Source organism: Lepidochelys kempii, chromosome 8 (genome assembly GCF_965140285.1).
Source record: "Lepidochelys kempii isolate rLepKem1 chromosome 8, rLepKem1.hap1, whole genome shotgun sequence".
NCBI lineage: Eukaryota > Metazoa > Chordata > Testudines > Cheloniidae > Lepidochelys > Lepidochelys kempii.
In genome coordinates, this window is record NC_136387.1 from 48,396,442 (window position 1) to 48,419,670 (window position 23,229).

General features: G+C 44.4%; 1 protein-coding gene across 2 annotated transcripts in view; it reads right to left on the reverse strand.

Moving 5' to 3' along the window:
* NUF2 (NUF2 component of NDC80 kinetochore complex) overlaps nucleotides 1-22,962 on the reverse strand; it is a 36,436-nt gene extending 13,474 nt beyond the window's left edge. Inside the window, exons 1-8 of one of the 2 annotated variants that reach the window (XM_073358206.2) lie at nucleotides 22,875-22,962; nucleotides 21,166-21,241; nucleotides 17,763-17,894; nucleotides 16,987-17,061; nucleotides 15,044-15,120; nucleotides 11,493-11,554; nucleotides 9,719-9,816; nucleotides 3,394-3,467 (exon numbers count right to left, since the gene is read on the reverse strand). In XM_073358206.2, the coding sequence (XP_073214307.1) occupies nucleotides 3,394-3,467; nucleotides 9,719-9,816; nucleotides 11,493-11,554; nucleotides 15,044-15,120; nucleotides 16,987-17,061; nucleotides 17,763-17,885 (509 nt within the window). In that variant the 5' untranslated portion in view covers nucleotides 17,886-17,894; nucleotides 21,166-21,241; nucleotides 22,875-22,962. The remainder of the gene's footprint in view (nucleotides 1-3,393; nucleotides 3,468-9,718; nucleotides 9,817-11,492; nucleotides 11,555-15,043; nucleotides 15,121-16,986; nucleotides 17,062-17,762; nucleotides 17,895-21,165; nucleotides 21,242-22,874) is intronic. The other variant, XM_073358207.2, reaches the window with a different exon arrangement.
* Between the last annotated feature and the right edge of the window lie 267 nt (nucleotides 22,963-23,229).

Here is a 23,229-nt window from a genome sequence, read left to right on the forward strand (position 1 = left end):
ATGGGCCAGAAAACATGAGTAAAGGAGGCAGCTAACCCCATGCAGTGAGTCAGAAGTAGTTGTATAATTGTAACTAAGACTCTAGAAATATTAGTCTGAGGCATATTTAAAATAGGATCTTCTTCTTTAACATACTTTTAGTTCGAACAACCCGAATTTGGAACTAGTGACTGATAGTGGAGCAAGTCACTGGTGGGACATCCCAGAGAGAGAAACTGACCTGTAGTCCATAACGGTGACAAAGTATAGTGATGATAAACTTGAGTACTCTGCCAAAGGAATGGGCATAAGGGAGCCCTATCTGATGGGGTGGAAGCTAACAGAGGGCTGGAGGAGAGGGAAAGTCCATGGAACAGGAGGAGTGCAGACTTGCTTAAATATGCAAAGGGAGTGAGTAAGACAAGGGAGCAAAAAGAATGAGAAATCAAGAACAGAAAAGTAACACTAGACAAAAAAGTAAAGCGGGACAAAGTCTTAAAGATACAGAACACTGAAAACTTGATGCAGGACAACTATTTAGCTTTTCTATGGTGCTTTGCAAATACTAGTCTAATTAACCCTCAACATCTCCTGTGAGGTACACAAGTAGCATAGTTCCCTTTAAGGCGAGCAGCTGCATACACTGCTAGCTGGTCCTGCAGTGCTCCCTCCTCCAGTAGTGTTCACCAAGAGCTACCAGACAGCACAGCTGCAGAGCAGGCTTTGATGTGGCTCTTCTTCCTCCGCATGCTGCGGTTTGAGAAAAAAGCTGACCCTGGTTCAGATAATACAAGCAACACATACTAATGTATACAATAAATATAACTATTAGAAAGAAGGTAAATGGAGACAGGACTGGCAACTTTACATACAACTGTAAGAGCTGCCATACTGGGTCAGACCATGGTCCATCTTGCCCAGTATCCTATCTGACAGTGACAGAGCTTCCAGGGGAGTGTGCAGAACAGGGCAATTATGGCGGAATCCACCCATCTTTCTCTGCTGGCTTCTGGTAGTCAGAGGGTTAGGGTGACCCCGAGCATGGGATTTCTTTTTTGAACCCAGTTATACTTTTGGCAATCAGAACATCGCATGGCAATGAGTTCCACAACTTTAGTTTTGCACTGTGTGAAAAAGTACTCTCTCTTGCTGTGTTAAGCCTGCTGCCTATTACTTTCATCAGGTGACCCCTGGTTTGTGTGTTGTATGAAAGGGTAAACACTTCTCTCTTCACTTTTTCCTCACAATTCAAGATTTTATAGACCTCTATTATAACTCCCCCCTTAGCCATTTTTTTTCTAAGCTGATCAGACCCCATCTTTTTAGTCTCTTCTCATATGGAAGCTGTTCCATACCTGTGACAATCTTTGTTGCCATTCTCTGAACCTTTTCCAGTTCCACTATATCCTTTTTTAGATGTGGCAACCAGAACTGGACACAATATTCAAGGTGTGGACACACCATGAATTTATATAGTGGCATTATGCTACTTGTCTTATTTTCTATCATTTCCTAACACAGTGAGCCTTTTTGACTGCTGCTGTACATGGAGCAGTCATTTTCACTCTGACTCGAAGATCTTTCTTGGGTGGTAACAGCTAATTTAGAACCTATCACTCTAGCTGTATAGGGATTGTTGGGATTATTTTTTCCAGTATACACTACTTTGCACTTAATGTTGAATTTCATCTGCCTTACTGTTGCCCAGTCACCAGTTTTATGAGATCCCTCTAACTCCTCACAATCTGCTTTGAATTTAACCTCTTGAATAATTATGAATCATCTGCTAACTTTGCCTCTTCAACATATTTATTAATCATCTGGAAAAGGGGGTGAACAGTGAAAACAGGTAGGAGTATGGACCCTTGGGGGACTCCGATGGTCACTTCTGTACATCGTAAAAATGGACCATTTATTCCTATCCTTTGTCTCCTATCTTTCAAACAGCTACTTGTTATACTACATTTTGGTTTTCATTAATAGATTCACAGATTTAACACCAGAAAGGACCATTGTGATCACCTAATCTGGCCTCCTGAAAACACATGGGCCACAGAGTTACACCCTGTAATTCCTGTAGCAAGTCTAACTTGTGGTTGAGCTGGAGCATCTGTTTAGTTCTTTAAAAACTTCAAGTGATTTAGAAGCCACTACACATCCAACTTAGTTACTTGTCCCAATGGTTAATTGCCCTCACCATATTAGAAATGTGTACCTTATTTCTAGTATGATTTTGTCTAGTTTCAAGTTCCAGCTATTGATCTTGTCAAGCAGGCAAAGGCATAATTAAAGAGCCCTCTATCAGCCATCTTCTCCCCATCCAGATACCTTTAGACTGTGATGGAGTCACCTCTCTACCTTCTCTTAATTAAGCTAAATAAAGTGACAGACGTAAGCTCAGTCTAAGACATATTTTCCAGACCTTGAATCATTCTTATAGCTCTTTTCTGAATCTTTTCCACATCCATTTTGAAGTGTGGACATGAGAAATGGACACTAGTGTAGTAATGGTCTCAATGCAAAGGTTATACAGAGAATACCACTTCCTATTCAATATTCCTCTGCTTATACATCCAACAGTCACACTGGCCATCAGCCAATGGAAGGTCACATTTAGCTGGTTATCCACCATGAATCCTAAGTTCTGAAAAGGACTTTAAACTATATCCACTGTATATATGCTCTTGAACACAGCATTCTTTCATTCTAATAAAATGGTACTATGTTTCTGAAGTTACTATCTCCCACAATCAATGCTAACAAGACGCTCAGAATATCAAATCTCTAATTCTAAATACGACTCACTAGGGCATTGAAAGTAACCCCCACAAGCTTTTAGGGAAACAACTCAAAGAGCAACCACCAGCAAACAGAGAAAGATGCCATGGGAAAAGTTTTATGTTTGCCTGAATTATAGTTATGGGCTAGCTAATCAAACGCCCATAGGATTAGCACTAGGTACAAGAGAGTCCCTCCCTCTCTCCACAGCTATGAAACATTTGACCAACAGGAGAAGGTTGATCAGCTCAGGAGACAGAACTTTCATAGGAGCTGGACCTCAACTATGGAAATAAATAAAACTGATCACCTGCTTCATCAATTTCAGAATTAAATGCAAACTCATGTTAACTTTCCCCTCAATTGCTTTACACAGAAAAATAAGTCAATTTAAAAACTTAACCAAGCTATTTCTCTTACAGCCTGGAAGGAAGAAAGATGGTTACCTCTATCTTTAAAATAGATTCTCAGACACTGATGAGGCCACATAATGCCTCAGTTGATTTAGAAAAGTCAGTCAACAACCACATCGTTTCTGTTCTAAGACAACAGCTTAATATTTCCCGTTAGACGTCACGTGCATATGTGTTATAACTGCAAAATCCACAGAGGTCAATTACTAGACCCTGTACTCACTCAAGTTTCTCTAGCTTCACTGCTGCCTCCTGATTTGCTGTCTGCAGTTGCTGTATTTTTTCCAGAGCTGATTTCTGTAAATTAAGTTTAAGGTATTTTAGTGATTGGTTTACATTATATGGGAGAACAAGCAGATTTATAATCAACCCACAACATGTTCCTCACACAGCCAGGTTGGTCCTACAATCCATGTGCATTTCATAATTTATTTGTACTGCTACCCTACCCAGTTGAGATAATTACTGGTAGTTCTTGGTCTGTACTTAGTAGTTAGTGGTCTGTTGTTCTAGCTTCATGGGTATGTCTACACTACGAAATTAGGTCGAATTTATAGAAGTCGGTTTTTTTGAAATCGGTTTTATATATTCGAGTGTGTGTGTCCCCACAGAAAATGCTCTAAGTGCATTAAGTGCATTAACTCGGCGGAGCGCTTCCACAGTACCGAGGCAAGCGTCGACTTCTGGAGTGTTGCACTGTGGGTAGCTATCCCACAGTTCCCGCAGTCTCCGCTGCCCATTGGAATTCTGGGTTGATATCCCAATGCCTGATGGGGCTAAAACATTGTCGCGGGTGGTTCTGGGTACATATCGTCAGGACCCCGTTCCCACCCTCCCTCCCCCCGTGAAAGCAAGGGCAGACAATCATTTCGCGCCTTTTTTGTCTGCTGCCAGCCAAAGATGTAAAGGATAGATGGAGTGGGTCAGAACAAGAAATAGACCAGATTTGTTTTGGACTCATTTTCCTCCTCCCCTGTCTAGATCACACTGCAGTCAGTCACAGAGAAGGCGCAGCGAGGTTAATCTAGACATGTATCAATCAGAGGCCAGGCTAACCTCCTTGTTCCAATAACAACGATAACTTTGGTGCACCATTTCTTATTGGAACCCTCCGTGCAGTCCTGCCTGAAATACTCCTTGATGTACAGGCACACCCTTTGTTGATTTTAGCTCCCTGAAGCCAACCCTGTAAGCCATGTCGTCAGTCGCCCCTCCCTCCGTCAGAGCAACGGCAGACAATCGTTCCGCGCCTTCTTTCTGTGCGGACGCCATACCAAGGCAAGCATGGAGGCCGCTGAGCTCATTTTGGCAATTAGGAGCACATCAACCACCACACGCATTATCCAGCAGTATATGCAGCACCAGAACATGGCAACGCGATACCGGGCGAGGAGGCGACGTCAGCGCGGTCCCGTGAGTGATCAGGACATGGACACAGATTTCTCTGAAAGCATGGGCCCTGCCAATGCATGCATCATGGTGCTAATGGGGCAGGTTCATGCTGTGGAACGCCGATTCTGGGCTAGGGAAACAAGCACAGACTGGTGGGACCGCATAGTGTTGCAGGTCTGGGACGATTCCCAGTGGCTGCGAAACTTTCACATGCGTAAGGGCACTTTCATGGAACTTTGTGACTTGCTTTCCCCTGCCCTGAAGCGCATGAATACCAGGATGAGAGCAGCCCTCACAGTTGAGAAGCGAGTGGCGATAGCCCTGTGGAAGCTTGCAACGCCAGACAGCTACCGGTCAGTTGGGAATCAATTTGGAGTGGGCAAATCTACTGTGGGGGCTGCTGTGATGCAAGTAGCTCACGCAATCAAAGATCTGCTGATATCAAGGGTAGTGACCCTGGGAAATGTGCAGGTCATAGTGGATGGCTTTGCTGCAATGGGATTCCCTAACTGTGGTGGGGCTATAGACGGAACCCATATCCCTATCTTGGCACCAGAGCACCAAGCCGGCGAGTACATAAACCGCAAGGGGTACTTTTCGATAGTGCTGCAAGCTCTGGTGGATCACAAGGGACGTTTCACCAACATCAACGTGGGATGGCCGGGAAAGGTGCATGACGCTCGCATCTTCAGGAACTCTGGTCTGTTTCAAAAGCTGCAGGAAGGGACTTTATTCCCAGACCAGAAAATAACTGTTGGGGATGTTGAAATGCCTATATGTATCCTTGGGGACCCAGCCTAACCCTTAATGCCATGGCTCATGAAGCCGTACACAGGCAGCCTGGACAGTGGTCAGGAGCTGTTCAACTACAGGCTGAGCAAGTGCAGAATGGTGGTAGAATGTGCATTTGGACGTTTAAAGGCGCGCTGGCGCAGTTTACTGACTCGGTTAGACCTCAGCGAAACCAATATTCCCACTGTTATTACTGCTTGCTGTGTGCTCCACAATATCTGTGAGAGTAAGGGGGAGACATTTATGGCGGGGTGGGAGATTGAGGCAAATCGCCTGGCTGCTGGTTACGCGCAGCCAGACACCAGGGCGGTTAGAAGAGCTCAGGAGGGCGCGGTACGCATCAGAGAAGCTTTGAAAACCAGTTTCATGACTGGCCAGGCTACAGTGTGAAAGTTCTGTTTGTTTCTCCTTGATGAAACCCCCCGCCCCTTGGTTCACTCTACTTCCCTGTAAGCTAACCACCCTCCCCTCCTCCCTTTAATCACCGCTTGCAGAGGCAATAAAGTCATTGCTGCTTCACAGTCATGCATTCGTTATTCATTCATCACACAAATAGGGGGATGACTACCAAGGTATCCCAGGAGGGGTGGTGGAGGAGGGAAGGAAAATGCCACACAGCACTTTAAGCACAGCACTTTAAAAGTTTACAACTTTAAAATTTATTGAATGACAGCCTTCTTTTTTTTGGGCAATCCCCTGTTGTGGAGTGGCTGGTTGGCCGGAGGCCCCCCCACCGCGTTCTTGGGCGTCTGGGTGTGGAGGCTATGGAACTTGGGGAGGAGGGCGGTTGGTTACAGAGGGGCAGCAGTGGCAGTCTGTGCTCCAGCTGCCTTTGCTGCAGCTCAACCATACACTGGAGCATTCTGGTTTGGTCCTGCAGCAGCCTCAGCATTGAATCCTGCCTCCTCTCATCACGCTGCCGCCACATTTGAGCTTCAGCCCTGTCTTCAGCCCGCCACTTACTCTCTTCAGCCCTCCACCTCTCCTCCCGGTCATTTTGTGCTTTCCTGCACTCTGACATTATTTGCCTCCACGCATTCGTCTGTGCTCTGTCAGTGTGGGAGGACAGCATTAGCTCGGAGAACATTTCATCTCGAGTGCGTTTTTTTTTCTTTCTAAGCTTCACTAGCCTCTGGGAAGGAGAAGATCCTGTGATCATTGAAACACATCCAGCTGGTGGAGGAAAAAAAAGGGACAGCGGTATTTAAAAAGACATTTTATAAAACAGTCGCTACACTCTTTCAGGGTAAACCTTGCTGTTAACATTACATACATAGCACATGTGCTTTCGTTACAAAGTCGCATTTTGCCTCCTCCCACCGCGTGACTACCCCCTCAACCCTCCCCCCTCCCCGTGGCTAACAGCGGGGAACATTTCTGTTCAGCCACAGGCAAACAGCCCAGCAGGAATGGGCTATACTGAGTGTCCCTGAAGAAAAGCACCCTATTTCAACCAGGTGACCATGAATTATATCTCACTCTCCTGAGGATAACACAGAGAGAGAAAGAACGGATTTTGGTTGAATGCCAGCAAACATACACTGCAATGCTTTGTTCTACAGTGATTCCCGAGTATGTGTTACTGGCCTGGAGTGATAAAGTGTCCTACCATGAAGGACGAAATAAGGCTGCCCTCCCCAGAAACCTTTTGCAAAGGCTTTAGGACTACATCTAGGAGAACCGCAAATGCCAGGGCAAAATAATCCTTTCACATGCTTGCTTTTAAACCATGTATAGCATTTTAAAAGGTACACTCACCAGAGGTCCCTTCTCCGCCTGCTGGGTCCAGGAGGCAGCCTTGGGTGGGTTCGGGGGGTACTGGCTCCAGGTCTAGGGTGAGAAACAGTTCCTGGCTGTCGGGAAAACCGGTTTCTCCGCTTGCTTGCTGTGAGCTATCTACAACCTCCTCCTCATCTTCTTCGTCCCCAAAACCTGCTTCCGTATTGCCTCCATCTCCATTGAAGGAGTCAAACAACACGGCTGGGGTAGTGGTGGCTGAACCCCCTAAAATGGCATGCAGCTCATCATAGAAGCGGCATGTTTGGGGCTCTGACCCAGAGCGGCTGTTCGCCTCTCTGGTTTTCTGGTAGGCTTGCCTCAGCTCCTTCAGTTTCACGCGGCACTGCTTCGGGTCCCTGTTATGGCCTCTGTCCTTCATGCCCTGGGAGATTTTCACAAAGGTTTTGGCATTTCAAAAACTGGAACGGAGTTCTGATAGCACGGATTCCTCTCCCCAAACAGCGATCAGATCCCGTACCTCCCGTTCGGTCCATGCTGGAGCTCTTTTGCGATTCTGGGACTCCATCATGGTCACCTGTGCTGATGAGCTCTGCATGGTCACCTGCAGCTTGCCACGCTGGCCAAACAGGAAATGAGATTCAAAAGTTCGCGGTTCTTTTCCTGTCTACCTGGCCAGTGCATCTGAGTTGAGAGTGCTGTCCAGAGCGGTCAGAATGGAGCACTCTGGGATAGCTCCCGGAGGCCAATACCATCGAATTGTGTCCACAGTACCCCAAATTCGAGCTGGGAACGTCGATTTAAGCGCTAATCCACTTGTCAGGGGTGGAATAAGGAAATCGATTTTAAGAGCCCTTTAAGTCGAAATAAAGGGCTTCACTGTGTGGACGGGTGCAGGTTTAAATCGATTTAACGTTGCTAAATTCGACCTAAAGTCCTAGTGTAGACCAGGGCATAGTTTCTGCATAGTGACTTACCTGTCACGCTCTCCTCAAAGTGAAAGTTTTCCAAGTGTCCAAGTTTTTGCTCCCTATGCTTGAATATTTCACGAGATACGAGAAGGGGGCCCCAGTTGCGAGGCCTAAAAACTGACTTGACAATTACCCTGTACTGAAGCCCATATTTTAAAGATTCCAGTATGCATGTTTATTTCCAGAAATATCCAAATACTAAATTTAATGTGCAACAGGAAAAACAAGCACATTGATAGACAGGTAGTCTAGTTCATACCAAGTTACAAGGATGGATATATTCAAATATTGATTATAACAAACTGTAGTTATGTGGCAACTGGTGTCCTTTAAGATACTGTCACAGAATGGGCTCCTACGCCTACAGAAACCCCCATTCTCTCCTATAAGAAGTGTGACTTTTAACGTTACTGTTCCACATAGTTAGCAAGGGTCTGTCAGTGTTTGTTACGTCTATCCTGTGCCTTTCAATTGCCAAAGACCCTGTTAAGTAAGTGATGAAATCCAGGATGTATATCAGAATCAGCAGAAAAGCTATACACAGTTCATGTACTTTATCTTAACTCCCAAGGCAGCAAGCATATTAGAAATAATCAAGTCTTGAGAAGAAAGACACTCCCCTTTTGTTTCTACACCATGGTTTTTTGGAAGCCATTATTAGGCAAAGGCTTTATTGAAAAGGTTGGTCTTAAGTGTTTGATCTGAATGTGTTTAGGTTTGGGCTCAATCTGATCTTCTCTGGCATTAAGTTACATACCCAAGCTCCATCAGCTGAAAGCATCTTACCTTAAGTGCCCAAGTCTTATCCTGGGTATCACCAGCTGCATCACCCCTGTAAGTGCAACTGTCAAAATACTGCCAACAAGGCAGTCCGTATAACAGATGGGATCTAACCAGTTGTGGCTTTGTAGGTTAGCACTCCCACTTCCAAGTCAGATTGGAAATGAAAAAGAAACCAGAGGAAGTCATGGAGCACTAGTCACGTTTTGTTGGCTAGGATGCAGAGAACTGTGTGCTTCACCAGCTGAATTTTCCACATACTGGTCAGATTCAACACCAGGTGAGGTAAGAGAATAGGCAAATTCCTAACTTCTCCTTCCTCCCATCACCACTACTGTCTTTCCTAGACTGACTTTGACCCAGCTTGTCCTTTATACAGCTGTTTATTTCTTCCAGACACTGAGGCATGCTTAAATGGGCTGAAGTTAGTTGAAAAGAAGAATTGACATGTTTCCACAGAGTACCACACCAAAGTGTTTCTGAAACTATATACCAGTGCCTCATGTTTGATCAAAGCCTACAGCTCAATGGCACAATAAGACTTGCCTGTATTCAGCTGGTACCTGTAGGTGCTGCCTTTCCAACAGCTGGAAAAAATTAAGACTCCTTCCTACCCTGTAAACACTTAAATGTTTTCCCTAACAGATAGGCAGGAGTCACCTGGAATTTTATATTTTTTTTCTCTTCAAGATCTGTCTTACAGAAAGACAAAAAGTTGTTACAGCCCCTTTAAAAAAAGTTGTAACACATGGCATGCTAGTGTAATTTCCCAAACAGTACTTAAACCTCCTCTAAACTTCCAGATATAAATTAATATTAATTATATTTTTGATGGTCTTATCTGAGCTGTTTCTTATAAACTATACATAATCTTACATATGCCCACTGGAATTCCATGTAGATCTCACGGCGCGATTCTTGGAAGTGAATAAAGTTAAGAATGCCACTCAAGAAACGAGCTGTCCGCTTTGCTTCTAAAAGAGAGGAATAGCAAAGAATGAGTGTTTTGGACTCTATATGCCCCATAACTGGAAAACTTGAGCAAAACTCAAACAGCTAAATGGAGGCAAAGACTGAATGAAGAAAAGTACCATGTACTATACTCCAAGGAAAGTTAGGAAGTTAATTTACCCATATTGGCTTAGAAGAGAATTTCTTACAGAATTTCAATGCCAGTTGGGGGGAGAGGGGTATTTTAAGAGATATCTATTACTGAACCAATTATGTTTTAGACAGGAACAAATCTTCCTCAGTCATGAAATGTACTTAAATTGATATGATTAAGTCATGTCAATCTCTGAAAAAAATTAAACAAAACCCAAGTCTTATAGCTATTACCTTACCAGTATCTGAAAAAGATATAATTTGATTGTACGATCAACTGCACCAAGCCATGGATTTATGATGCATCCAAATGCATTGTCAAGGACCTTATACAATCTAAAAATAAATTTCAAACTGGGCATAATGTCTCAGGAAAACAGCCATTCCCCTGAAAACACTGAACACTGACTAATGTCAGTACAAAAAATATCTGATAAAAAGAAAGAAGGGATAGCTCAGAAGTTTGAGCTTTGGCCTGGTAAACCCAGGGGTGTGAGTTCAATCCTTGAGGGGGCCATTTAGGGATATTGGGCAAAAATTGGGGATTGGTCCTGCTTTGAGCAGGGAGTTGGACTAGATGACCTCCTGAGGTCCCTTCCAACCCTGATATTCTGTGATTCTAAGGGAGGCAAAAAAAGGTCAGCAACCCAAACAGAAAAACCTTGTACTAAACCCTGAAGACAGCTACACAGGGACTTCAGCAAACATATTCAAAGAGAATCCACAGCTAGGTCCCTGAACTGAGAAGGTCCTTCTCTGAGCTCAATTCAAATTGAATTTTGGAATAGAGAACAAGGACATTCCTGGCCAACCTCAAACGCTCTGGCAGGAAAACAGGAAGATGCAGAAATCAACTTAAAGAAATTTCTTTAGCAAATTCACAAAGTCTTTCCTGAATGGCCTGTGCCACACCAGAACTGCAACACTGCGTTGGCAAGAGAGTGGAAGAAAGGAGGAAATACAAGTGTTTTCTATAGAAATATTTCCCGCAGGAAATCCACATTATCAAGTTCCAATCCTGTCACCTACTCAGAATTATTTCTACTTTTTAAGAGTAATTATAATCACCATATATTGCAAAACTACTGTAAAACATACGATTACTATCTAACCTAAAAAGAAAAGGAGTACTGTGCTCAAATAAATTGGTTAGTCTCTAAGGTGCCACAAGTACTCCTTTTCTTTTTGCGAATACAGACTAACTGCTGTTACTCTGAAACCTATCTAACCTAGTAGCAAGACAGAACTGTAATGTTTTGTAAGAGAGCTGAGATTTAACAACTAATTAGTTGTAACTGGATTGGCCAATTTGGCTAATAAGCTAATGGCTAATAAACATTTTAAGAACTCTTTACTGAACTGGTCTTCTCTGCAGGCCATACCATGAGGTTCAAAAATAGGCAGCTACTGGTTCCACTACACCACAATTGTGTACCCCAGCGTAGAAAGTAAAACCCAAGAGTCTTCAAAGATCTTTCATAGAAATGGTCCAGGCATCATGTGTGAGCATGTGGAGACATGGATGGGTTAACAGATGCTTGCTTACTTGGATTTATGACATCAGCAAGCTGAAAGTCATTAATACGGCAGACCGGAAGAAAACGCTCCCTGTGGGAAGAAAAAAAATTTAAAAAGATACTGAATGTTATTAGTTCTGTGAACAAGCCTACTTCAAATGGCCACTACAGTACTTTTGCCCTATACAAATCTAGAGTACATGAGTGTTCTCCCACAACACTAGTGTCTGAATGTATCCTGGTACTGTACACAATGGTGATCAGATATGGCAGAATAAACTCACAAATAACATTTTGATAGTACTGCATTAACAAACTAGTATTATAGATCCTGAGTTGTTACAGTGCCTTGCTTAAGGATATTTTTTTTTAAGTTACTTTTCACAGGACACTTAAATTTAGAGCATTTTAGTGGGCAGTATCAACCAATGCTTCGTGAGGTGTGTCAAGGTTCCTTCCCCACTCTGAACGCTAGGGTACAGATGTGGGGACCTGCATGAAAAACCTCCTAAGCTTCTCTTTACCAGCTTAGGTCAAAACTTCCCCAAGGTACAAAATATTCCACCCTTTGTACTTGGATTGGCCGCTACCACACCAAACAAATACTGGTTACTGGGGAAGAGCTGTTTGGACACGTCTTTCCCCCCAAAATACTTCGCAAAACCTTGCACCCCACTTTCTGGACAAGGTTTGGTAAAAAGCCTCACCAATTTGCCTAGGTGACTACAGACCCAGACCCTTGGATATTAAGAACAATGAACAATCTTCCCAATACTTGCACCCCCCCTTTCCAGGGAAATGTTGGATAAAAAACCTCACCAATTTACATAGGTGACCACAGACCCAAACCCTTGGATCTGAGAACAATGAAAAAGCATTCAGTTTTCTTACAAGAAGACTTTTAATAGAAATAGAAGTAAATAGAAATAAAGAAATCCCCCTTGTAAAATCAGGATGGTAGGTACCTTACAGGGTAATTAGATTCAAAACATAGAGAACCCCTCTAGGCAAAACCTTAAGTTACAAAAAAGATACACAGACAGAAATAGTTATTCTATTCAGCACAATTCTTTTCTCAGCCATTTAAAGAAATCATAATCCAACACATACCTAGCTAGATTATTTACTAAAAGTTCTAAGACTCCATTCCTGGTCTATCCCCAGCAGAAACCAGCATATAGACAGACACACAGACCCTTTGTTTCTCTCCCTCCTCCCAGCTTTTGAAAGTATCTTGTCTCCTCATTGGTCATTTTGGTCAGGTGCCAGTGAGGTTACCTTTAGCTTCTTAACCCTTTACAGGTGAGATATTTTTTTCTCTGGCCACGAGGGATTTTAAAGGGGTTTACCCTTCCCTTTATATTTATGTCAAGGTGCTAGTAATGTTTAAGCAGATATTTGAAGAACTTCCATTCACGTTTTATTTTGTGGGATCTTTTCTTTAAAGATGGATAACTTATTCAAAACCAATAGGTCTCAGTAGACTCAATTTAAGTTTTCTGAAACTTCTGTAAGAATGTATTCAGTTCAGTTGATTCTGTTGCAGCATGCTGCATAGACAGAATGTTTGGTTTTACACACCTGGGTTGTTTATTAGTGCAGTAGAACAAGAAAGGAATTTTTCAGTGCTTTTTCCATGGACTGGCACATAAGAACTACATTTGTCAGATCTGGAAAACTTTCTATGCTAGCCTACCAAATCAGAATGATGTCCTTCACATTCTGTTCAGTTAAGGGCTTGTCTACTTAGTTCATGGCCAGCTGAGGTGTAAATCTATCCTACACTGCCTGCCATGCGCCAAGCATCCGTGTAAACCCCACTGTGGCAAACTGAAAGTTCTGTAGAGAGCTTTGATCTACCCTGACTTGAACAGGAATGGATTAAAGTGCATTAGGGAACTTTTAGTGAGCTACAGCAGGGTTCACATGGACATTTGTGAGCAGCAGATTAGAGCAGGGTAGATACATACCCCAGCTTCCCAAAAACTCAGTGCTTGTGTAGACAAGCCCTAAAGTGATCTCCAATATCCAGCATACTAATTTTAAATTGTGTTTTTGCAAAGATTGTCCTCAAATGCTGATCCACTGTAGATCTTTGCCTCATTCACCATCCCACTGCGCACAGTGAAACAGGGAGGGGTCTGGCAGAAAAAAAAATTGTATATGCTCATTTTATTCAAGGTTGAAAGTAAGTACACAAGGAGACAGATACCATGGAGCAATTTACTTTACAACCTTAACGTTCTCTTATTGTAGCGTTTTATATTAGTATATCTTTAGTAAATGCTGAGTTTTAACTGCCCATTTAGAGCACATCCTCTTCTTGTGGGGAATATCACATTAAATGCATTCTTCAGTTTTGCACTGTTTTCTTGTAATGTCCTTCCTTTTCAACATAGTACACCCTCCAGCTTCTCTCAGAAGCTTAAATTTATTTTTTCAGTGTATTAGGGCATATCTACACTACACTACTCTACTATCTTAGGTCCACTTACAGCCACCGCAGTAATTATTGCTGTGGCTGATGTCCACACCATCCTCCTTCTGTCAGTGATGTGTGGCCTCACCATGAGCACTTCCACCAACTGAAGAGGAGCAGCATGGGGTGCCAAGAGCCAGGGCTCTCAGCTCCCCACAGCTTCCTGCTGTGACCCCAGGTGCCCCCCCCAGGCTCTCATCTCCATGCTCCCAGCCAGGAATGGGGGGAAGGAGATGGGAGGGGACAACCACCTGGGACTTCTCTCCTCCCAGCCAGGAAATGGGGGCAGCCACCCAGGACTACTTATCTCCCTGAGCAGGGAGCCTCTGGACAGCAGCCTGGCTGGGAGCAGAGAGCCAGGGGCAGTGGGCCTCTAACTGCCCAACTGTCTTGTCAATTTCACGGCTCCAGCATGAAATTGACAAGACAGCCAACAGCCTAAGTAAAGCAGTGTCTACATTTACATCCAGGAGAAAACAGTGTAGTGTACACTGCCATAATTGAACATAAGCTGTTGTACACTGACCTAATTGTGCAATGTAGACAGGGCCTTAGAAATGGAAACAGAAAAAAAATAGGAGTGGCTAATATGAAACTTATAAGTCAGTCTGCCCAATGTCAATTATTCCACCACACGCTGAATAGAGCGGTGTCTGTTAGATGCCTCTAACAGTGCCTCTAACAATGATAGACATAACTGGGGTGATACTTCAGGCTTATGTAACAGCTACTCTAAGATCCTCCTCCGTATCATATGCCATAGGCCTCAGTGAACTGCTTCAAGCTATTCCCAATTCAATTGCATGCTCACTAGCTTGCCATTATTTATTGTTGATCTAAACCTCAGTCTCACAATCCTAAAGCATTAAAGCTATCTCACACATTTGGATAAAAAGCAGCTGGCAGCAGATTCTTAATCTACTAAACTGTTAGCCACTAAACTGTTAGCTGCCTCTTGTTAGTCTGCTAAATTTTATTTCACACAAGTTCAACAAGTTGAAGGACAACCACAATTGCACAGAGGCCAATCACCTAAAAATTAATTAAACTACAATCAAATAATGAATGAGCGGTATGAAAAAATCCATTTGTTGTACTCACATATTAATATACAAGTTACAAATAGGTAGGAAGCCTTCAACAATCTGTGGATACATTATGTCAACAGTGACCGGCATCTAAACACAAGAGTCAATAAATAAGACTATTACAAGGAGTATTCATATGGGGAAAACACTAGTTTTTTTTTTATGGGCAAGTCACTCAGAGGTGATAAACATGGGTGGGGAACTATCACTAAACGTCAAGGCAAAGGCAAGTTAGTGGTTCCCAAACTGCAGCCTGTGGATCCCTGTCCTGGTGGCTCACAGAATAATGTTTTGAGAACCAAGTAGTTGAAAACTGGACAGGGTAGGAAGGTTGGTGTTTCCAGGGCGGGGTTTCTCAAACAGCTGCTAAGTGATAACATTGGAAGGTGCTTGCCTAGTCAATACCACCTGGAAACAAGAACGGTTTGCTCACACAATACAAAAATACAGCATCCTAACTAAAAAATAATCACCTGGCCCACTGAATCCTTTAGATGGAATCAAAGAAATACAGTTAACTAAGGCTATGGTCAAGTAACATTACAGGCTAGAACAGGTGTGAATGTTCAAGTGCAATAACGGATTTATGATGCACTGCCATGTTTCAGACTAGAATTGAGCCTTAGATATTAGCACAAGCTGATAATTAGTAAGGAAATTCTTGGTTTACCCCCTCAAAACAATGTGGGTCTGGATTCCTGTGCTGCCATGTAATGTTATAGTATTTTTTTTTTTACACGCCTGCATTACATTTTAATGCACTCATTCAAGTATATTAGAGTGTAGCACCAACTCCACTATAATTAAAGGGTGGAGTGTTGCTTTCTGTTTGAAAGTAGACTATTCTAAGTACTCTAAAATCCACATGCTGGCTCAGATTGTTTTGAAATTTGCTATGCCTCATGGGGGTGCTGAGTAGAGTCCGTGAGCCAAGTTGGTGTCATTTGAGAAAGTGGCTCCCAAGAAACAGCCCTAACCCCAAAAAACAAAATTTCACAAAATCATTTTGTTCCTTACTTTTTTTGCACATATCTGGGGCTCAGACTACAGCTCTGATCCTCCCCACACTGATCTCAGTTGCTCTGGATTTATCTCAACTAAAGCATGGCACCCACTGCCCCTGGTGGGAAGGGAGGACATTATACTGAAGAAGTTACTCAATGTTAGTTAAGAACTCCAGATCAGCACATGCCAAACTGACATGTCTAAAAGAGTAGGCAGCAAGTCTCGGGCTCTGCTGAAGCAAGGTTTCCAGGCAATCTTATCACAGTACCTGGGTGACTCAAGGTGACATTCTGTGGTCACTGAAACATGCATTGCGCACATTCTGCAGAGGCTCGTTTTGGGAGTTTTGCCCTGAAACCAAAGTTTCTGGAAGCCAAGAATCCTTACGTTATTCATGGCTATGACAGACTTCCCTTGACCTTGGCAAGTTACAACTTTTGTACCTCAGTTTGCCCATATGAGAGATGTGGCTAGTACTTATTTAGCCACAGGGCTGTTAGGGATTAGTTATTATTGTAACACTGGAGATAGAAATCTCTATAGTGTTAAATTAATGAGGAATCAGTTTTTAGTTTGCCCAGGCTGTCCATTTCATGGACTGCTTTGTTCTCAACTCTATTTTTAGTAGTATTTTTAAAGTACTTTTTATATTTATTTTGTCTTGAGAAAGGTTAAACCCAAAATACAGCAGACTGGGAAAATAATAGTATCCAGTATTTCTAGCTGTATTACACCTGAAGTTATCAGTTAACTAAATGCTGTAGATTCAATGCAATACACCACAGGACTTTCAAATTCACATTCAGCTACACAAAGTGCTAGAAGGATCAGCTAATTTAAAAATTCAAAAAACCCAGTGCTTTAATAACTGTTAATTTTCATTATTCTGGAAGCTGAGTTTCACTTTCTTTTTTTTTTCCCCCACTTAATTGTGCACAACTGTATACGCACCATATAGAAGTGCTCCAGACGGATTCCATACACATTCTGCAAGGTTCTCATGAAGATCATGTGCAATACCTCACGCTACAAGAGGGAGAGAGAGAACATTTAGTTCCAGTAATTACAAGTACACTAATACCAAGTGACTTCTATTGATGAGCTTCCTCTCTGTAAATTACTATTTAGACTTCCTTGTGATTTATAGCACACAGAATAAATCACAAACAAGTAGTACTCTGCCCTTAACAAATGAAGAGACATTTCATTTTTTCACAAAGACTATGAAGATTTATGACAATGTGTAAATATAAAGAAATTCAGATATTCAGTGCATTCCATTATTTGAATTCTGCAACTTCTGTACTGTATTACCAGAGCTTCAAATTTCACATTACTGAATACATGGCTAAGCACCTTCACCTGGCAAAATGCATGGTCTTTAAGGCAGAACTGTTGCTAACAATTAAGCAACAGACAAATGGCATTCACTGTCATTAGGCTAAATCTGTTACACAGAGTATGGCCTGGTAAAGCAGGTTTCCCAATTTCATAAAACCAAGTTATGGGTTCCAATGTCCTAATCATGAAACTGCATGCAGATGCAAGGGTCTGTCTGCTCACTTGTAAGATGGCAGACTACAACTGTAATATTTCCTCATGTGAATATTTTTACCACAGCCAGGACTACTTTTGCAAATAAGTGTTATGTGGTAAAATCCTGAATACACTATTCTATTTACATTGTCCTCCAGCAGCAAGCTACTCTGTTTCCAGAGCATTCTTACCTTGGGATTTGGAAACAAGTCATTTTTGGAGAGGTTTTTAGCTTCGGATCCTGTTAGGATCTGATTGCGGATGTGAGTTATGATGTCACTAGGATTATATCTGGGAAACGTTAAGAGATCCATTTTGCGGGTCTGCAAAGAAAAACAGCAGCACAAAGAACGCACCTTTAAAGTCCCACAACTGTCAGAGCACTGGCTGGGAAGATTATGCAGAGGAGCACAGATCAACGGCTGATCCCCCCAGGGCCTCTGCATGACACCAAGCAACCTCCCAGCAGAGTTGTCTATGGAACTATCATAGAGGTATGGGCTCTGGGCTCCAGCTCTGGTTCCACAGACCCAGACCCAGCATCACCACAGAAAAATTCCTTTTCCCAATGTGGAATTGTCACCCACTCCCATTTCCCTGTGACTGTTCCTCACATAGCCCGACACTCCTCCCACAGGCACTAATGGCCCCCTACCTCACTCCAGGGCCCTCCACAGACCTGACCCAGCCATGAAGAGCACTAGATAAAGTGTATATCCCGTTAAATTACCATCAAGCAGCAGTAAACCTTTAAAATAAAATGTCAAATCTTGAGGTTACATGACCTATGTTGAGAAAATAATTGGGAAGCATTTGGAATTTGACGGGACATGATTAAGATGTGATCTATTTTTATTTATAGGATTATTTTATGGTGCATACAGATCAGCGATCAAACAGCAAATACACTTTCCTTTGACCTAATCAAACTCCTTACTCCCTTGCTGATCCCCTTGCCATATTTCTTGGAAAAAGTTTTTGGGTTTAATGTTTTTTGCAGCTTGTATGCACAAAATAGGACAAAGGTCAAAAATAACTGCCTTTTTTTTTTTTTAAGCCTAAACTCATGATGTTTGATAACCCCAATACTTTGGGGCCCAAAGGCACAACCACCAAATGTTGTCCCATTGCTAAAACTTCAGAGTGAATAAACTGTGCCTGTGAAGCATAACACCTGTCTTGATGGCCTTTAAAGGTCGGGAAGGAATTTTCCCCCAGGGCAGATTGGCAGAGGCCCTGGGGGTTTTTCGCCTCCCTCTGCAGCATGGGGCACGGGTCACTTGCTGGAGGATTCTCTGCACCTTGAAGTCTTTAAACCACTATTTGAGGACTTCAATAGCTCAGACATAAATTAGGGGTTTGTTACAGGAGTTGGTGGGTGAGATTCCGTGGCCTGCGTTGTACAGGACGCCAGACTAGACGATCATAATGGTCCCTTCTGACCTTAAAGTCTATGATTCTTAGGGCCCCCCATCAACCTTACACCAAGCACTGACAGCTCCCCACCACATCAGGTCCTCCCATGGACCCATGCTACCCTTAACCCCAGTCACCGGGACCCCAGGTGCACTGCTGCCACCCACCACCAGGCACTGACAAGCGCCCCCCCACAAGGGACCCATCATATCTCTGCCCAAGGGACAGGGACCTCAGGCACCCCAAAGGGCCCCATCACTCCTCCTGCAGGCACTGACAGCCCCTCCTGCTCCAGGATGACTGAATTTCATCTACCATTTTGTCGTCCAATGTTGATAAATGCGAAGTAATGCACATTGAAAAAACAATCTCAACTGTACATACAAAATGATGGGGTCTAAATTAGCTGTTACTACTCAAGAAAAATCTTGGAGTCCGTGTTCTCTGAAAACACCTATTCAATGTGCAGCAGCAGTCAAAAAAGCTAACAATGTTAGGAGTCATTAGGAAAGGGATAGATAATATAAAAATATAATATATAAATCCATGGTAACGCCCACATCTTGAGTACTGTGTGCAATTCTGGTCAGCCAGTCTCAAAAAAAGATATCTGAATTGGAGAACATATAGAAAAGGACAACAAAAATGATTATACAAAAGAAATGCAGTAGATCCAATCTACCTAGATTTCACTAAGGCACGTGATACAGTTTCACATAGGAAATTATCAGTTAAATTGGAGATGATGGGGATTAATACAAGAATTGAAAGACAGCTAAGGAACTAGTTAAAGGTGAGACTACAATGTGTCATACTGAAAGGTGAACTGTCAGGCTGGAGAGGGGTTACTAGCGGAGTTCCTCAGGGTTCTGCCTCAGGACCAATCTTATTTAACATTTTCATCCATGATCTTAGCACAAAAAGTGGGTGTGCGCTAATAAAATTTGCAGGGGACACAAAGTTGGGAGGTGTTCCGAATATGGAGGAGGACCGGAATATCATAGAAGAAGATCTGGATGATCTTGAAAAATGGAGAAATACAAATGGGATGAAATGTAATAGTGCGAACTGCAAGGTCATGCACATAGGAACTAAGAACAAGAAGTTTTGCTATAAGTTGGGGACATATCAGTTGGAATTGATAAAGGAGGACACAGGATAAAGGAGGATACAGAATGACCTGGCTGTATTGATCAATCACAGGATGACTATGAGCCACAATACAACGCAGCCATGAAAAAGGCTAATGCAATCCTAGGATGCATCAGTAGAGCCCTGAAAATCCACGGATATCCACTTCATATCTGCAGTCCATTTTTGCGGTTAGTGGATTGGATGTGGAGACAACCGTACATGGCTCTATCCACCAGCGGCGCCTGACCCTCGGCATCCAGCTCAGGCAGCCAGGGGGATGCAGCGTGCTCGGGGCCGGCGGCCAGCAGCTGGGGGGCAGGTCGGAGTCACTGATGTCCAGCACCTGCTCACCGCACCATTTCCTATCCAGAAGCTCTGGCCCCTCAAACAACGCCAGCATTCCCACCATGGCCCAGCCAGGCAACACCGGCCACGCTCCCAGCCCCCTGGGCAGCAGGGCCTGCCCCAGCCACAGAGATTGGAGCGGGTGGCGCCCGAGTGCCCCATCCCTCTGCCCTGCTGTGATGCAACATACCCTGCTGCTGCCATCACACACGAGCCCCCAGGGAGCGTTATGCGATGCCCCTTCCCTCCAACCCCCATGCCACGCCTTCTCCCCGAGACCCTGCCCCCGTGCCGCCCCCTATGCCCAGTACCTGCCCTCATACCACCTCTTCACTGCAAGACCCCACCCCCTCCTCACTCATCTGCACTCTCCACCCTGTCACTATCTTTGGCCCTTGTGAGACAGCTTGTTGCTGCTTGTGCAGATACACATAAAAGACAGCCAGTGGATAGCAGGTCGGATGCACATTGATTCTGGCAGATGCAGATCTACATTTTTTGTATCCACGCAGGGCTCTAAGCATCAGGCAAGGTATTTCCATGAGAGACAGGGAAGTGTTATTACCATTATACAAGGCACTAGTGAGACCTCATCTGGAATACTGTGTGCAGTTCTAGTCTCCCATATTTAAGATGAAATCAAACTGGAACAGGTGGAGAGATGGGCTAGTAGGATGATCAGAAGAATGGAAAACCTACCTTAAGCCAAGCTCTTTGAGTCTCCTCTCACGTTTAGCTGAGTCAAATGAAGGGTCAGGGGAGATATGATTGCTCTCTATAAATATATGGTTAGAGGGAGAGGAGTTATTTAAGCTAAAGGCCAATGCTGGCACAAAAACAAAAGCATATAAACTGATCATCAACAAGTTTAGGCTTGAAATTAGATGAAGATTTCTAACCATCAGAGGAGTGAAGTTCTGGAAGAGCTTTCCAAGGAGAGTAGTGGGGGCAAAAAACCTACCTGGCTTCAAATTGAGCTGGATACGTTTATGAAGGAGGTGGTATGCAAGATTGCTTACAATGGATGTGGCTATCTGCAACTGCTAGTAGCAAATATCTCCAACAGCCAGAGATGGGACACTAGATGGGGTTGGCTCTGAGTTATTACAGTGAATTCTTTCCCAGCTGTCTGGCTGGTAGATCTCTCAGATACGGTGAGGGTCTAATCATCATATTTGGGGTCATGAAGTTTTCCCCCAGGTCACATCAGCAGAGACCCTGGGGATGGGGTAGGAGGGTTTCACCTTCCTGTACAGCATACGGCACATGTCACTTGCCGGTTTGAAGTAGAATAAATAGTGAGTTCTCTGGTTTCAGAGTAGCAGCCATGTTAGTCTCTATCTGCAAAAAGAAAAGGCGTACTTGTGGCACCTTAGAGACTAACAAATTTATTTGAGCATAAGCTTTCGTGAGCTACAGCTCACTTCATCACATGCATCTAATGAAGTGAGCTGTAGCTCACGAAAGCTTATGCTCAAATAAATTTGTTAGTCTCTAAGGTGCCATAAGTACGCCTTTTCTTTTTGGTGAATTCTCTGTAACTTGAAATCTTTCAGTTGTGATTTGAGGACTTCTGTAACCCAGCCAGAGGTCAGGCGTCTATTACAGAAATGGGTGGGCGAGGTTCTGTGGCCTGCAATGATGGTCCCTTCGGGCCTTAAGGTCGATGAATCAGGGTATGGAACAGCTTGCATATGAGGAAAGATGCAAAAGACTGGGACCGTTCAGCCTAGAAGACAGACTCTGAAGGAGGACAGAGCTCTATAAAGTCATGACAGGTGTGGAGAAAGTAAATAGGAAGTATTATTTACTCCTTCTCATAACACAAGAACCAGGGCTCACATAGTGAAATCAATAGGCGGCAGGTTTAAAACAAACAAAAGGAAGTACTTCTTCACAGAACGCACAGTCAACCTGCCAACTCTTTGCCAGAGGATGTTGCCAAGGCCAAGACTACAGCAGGGTTCAAAACAGAACCAGATAGGTCCATGGAGCATAGACCCATCAACAGCGGGGAGCCAAGATAGTCAGGGACGCAACCCGATGCTCTGGGTGTCCCAAAACCTCCAACTGCCAGACGCTGGGAGTGGACGACAGGGGCCGGATCACTGGACAATTGCCCGGCTCTGTTCACTCCCTCTGGGGCAGCTGGCACCGGCTGCTGTCGGAAGACAGGATGCTGGGCGAGATGGACCTTTGGCGGGACTCAGTCTGGCCGTTCTTATGCCCGGGGCCCCAGGCACGGACACCCCCGCCCGGGGCCCCATCACCCCCCCGCGAGGCACTGACGCTCCAGTGCCCAGCACCGTCGACCCCCCTCCCCCTGCGCGCTCTCCCCGGGCAGCCGGGGGCTCGTAGCGGCAAGCCCCGGTGTGGGGGAGGGGTGAACACCGGCGCGCGCCGCTCACCTGACCCAAGAGGAGTGAGGTTCACACAGCTGAGCCGCCGCGCGGCCCCTCACGTCACTTTTTCAAATCTGGCGGGCACTCCGCCCCCGGTAACGTCACTTCCGGCGCGACTGTGTCCCTCCCCACAAGCCAGGCACGCATGAGTGAGAGGTGGGGTTAGGGGGCGGTGCCTGAACGCTCCGGACCCGCCCCCATCGAAGGCGCTGCCTGGGGTCCGGCGCCTCTCGCGCGCACGCCGCCCTGCGCATGCCCGGGGCGCCGCGGAGCTTGGCGAGGCTGTCGGGGGATGCGGGGCGCGTGGGCGCACGGCGCCCCCTGCTGCAGGCTGCTGTGCAGGCTGGCCCCGTGCGGATGG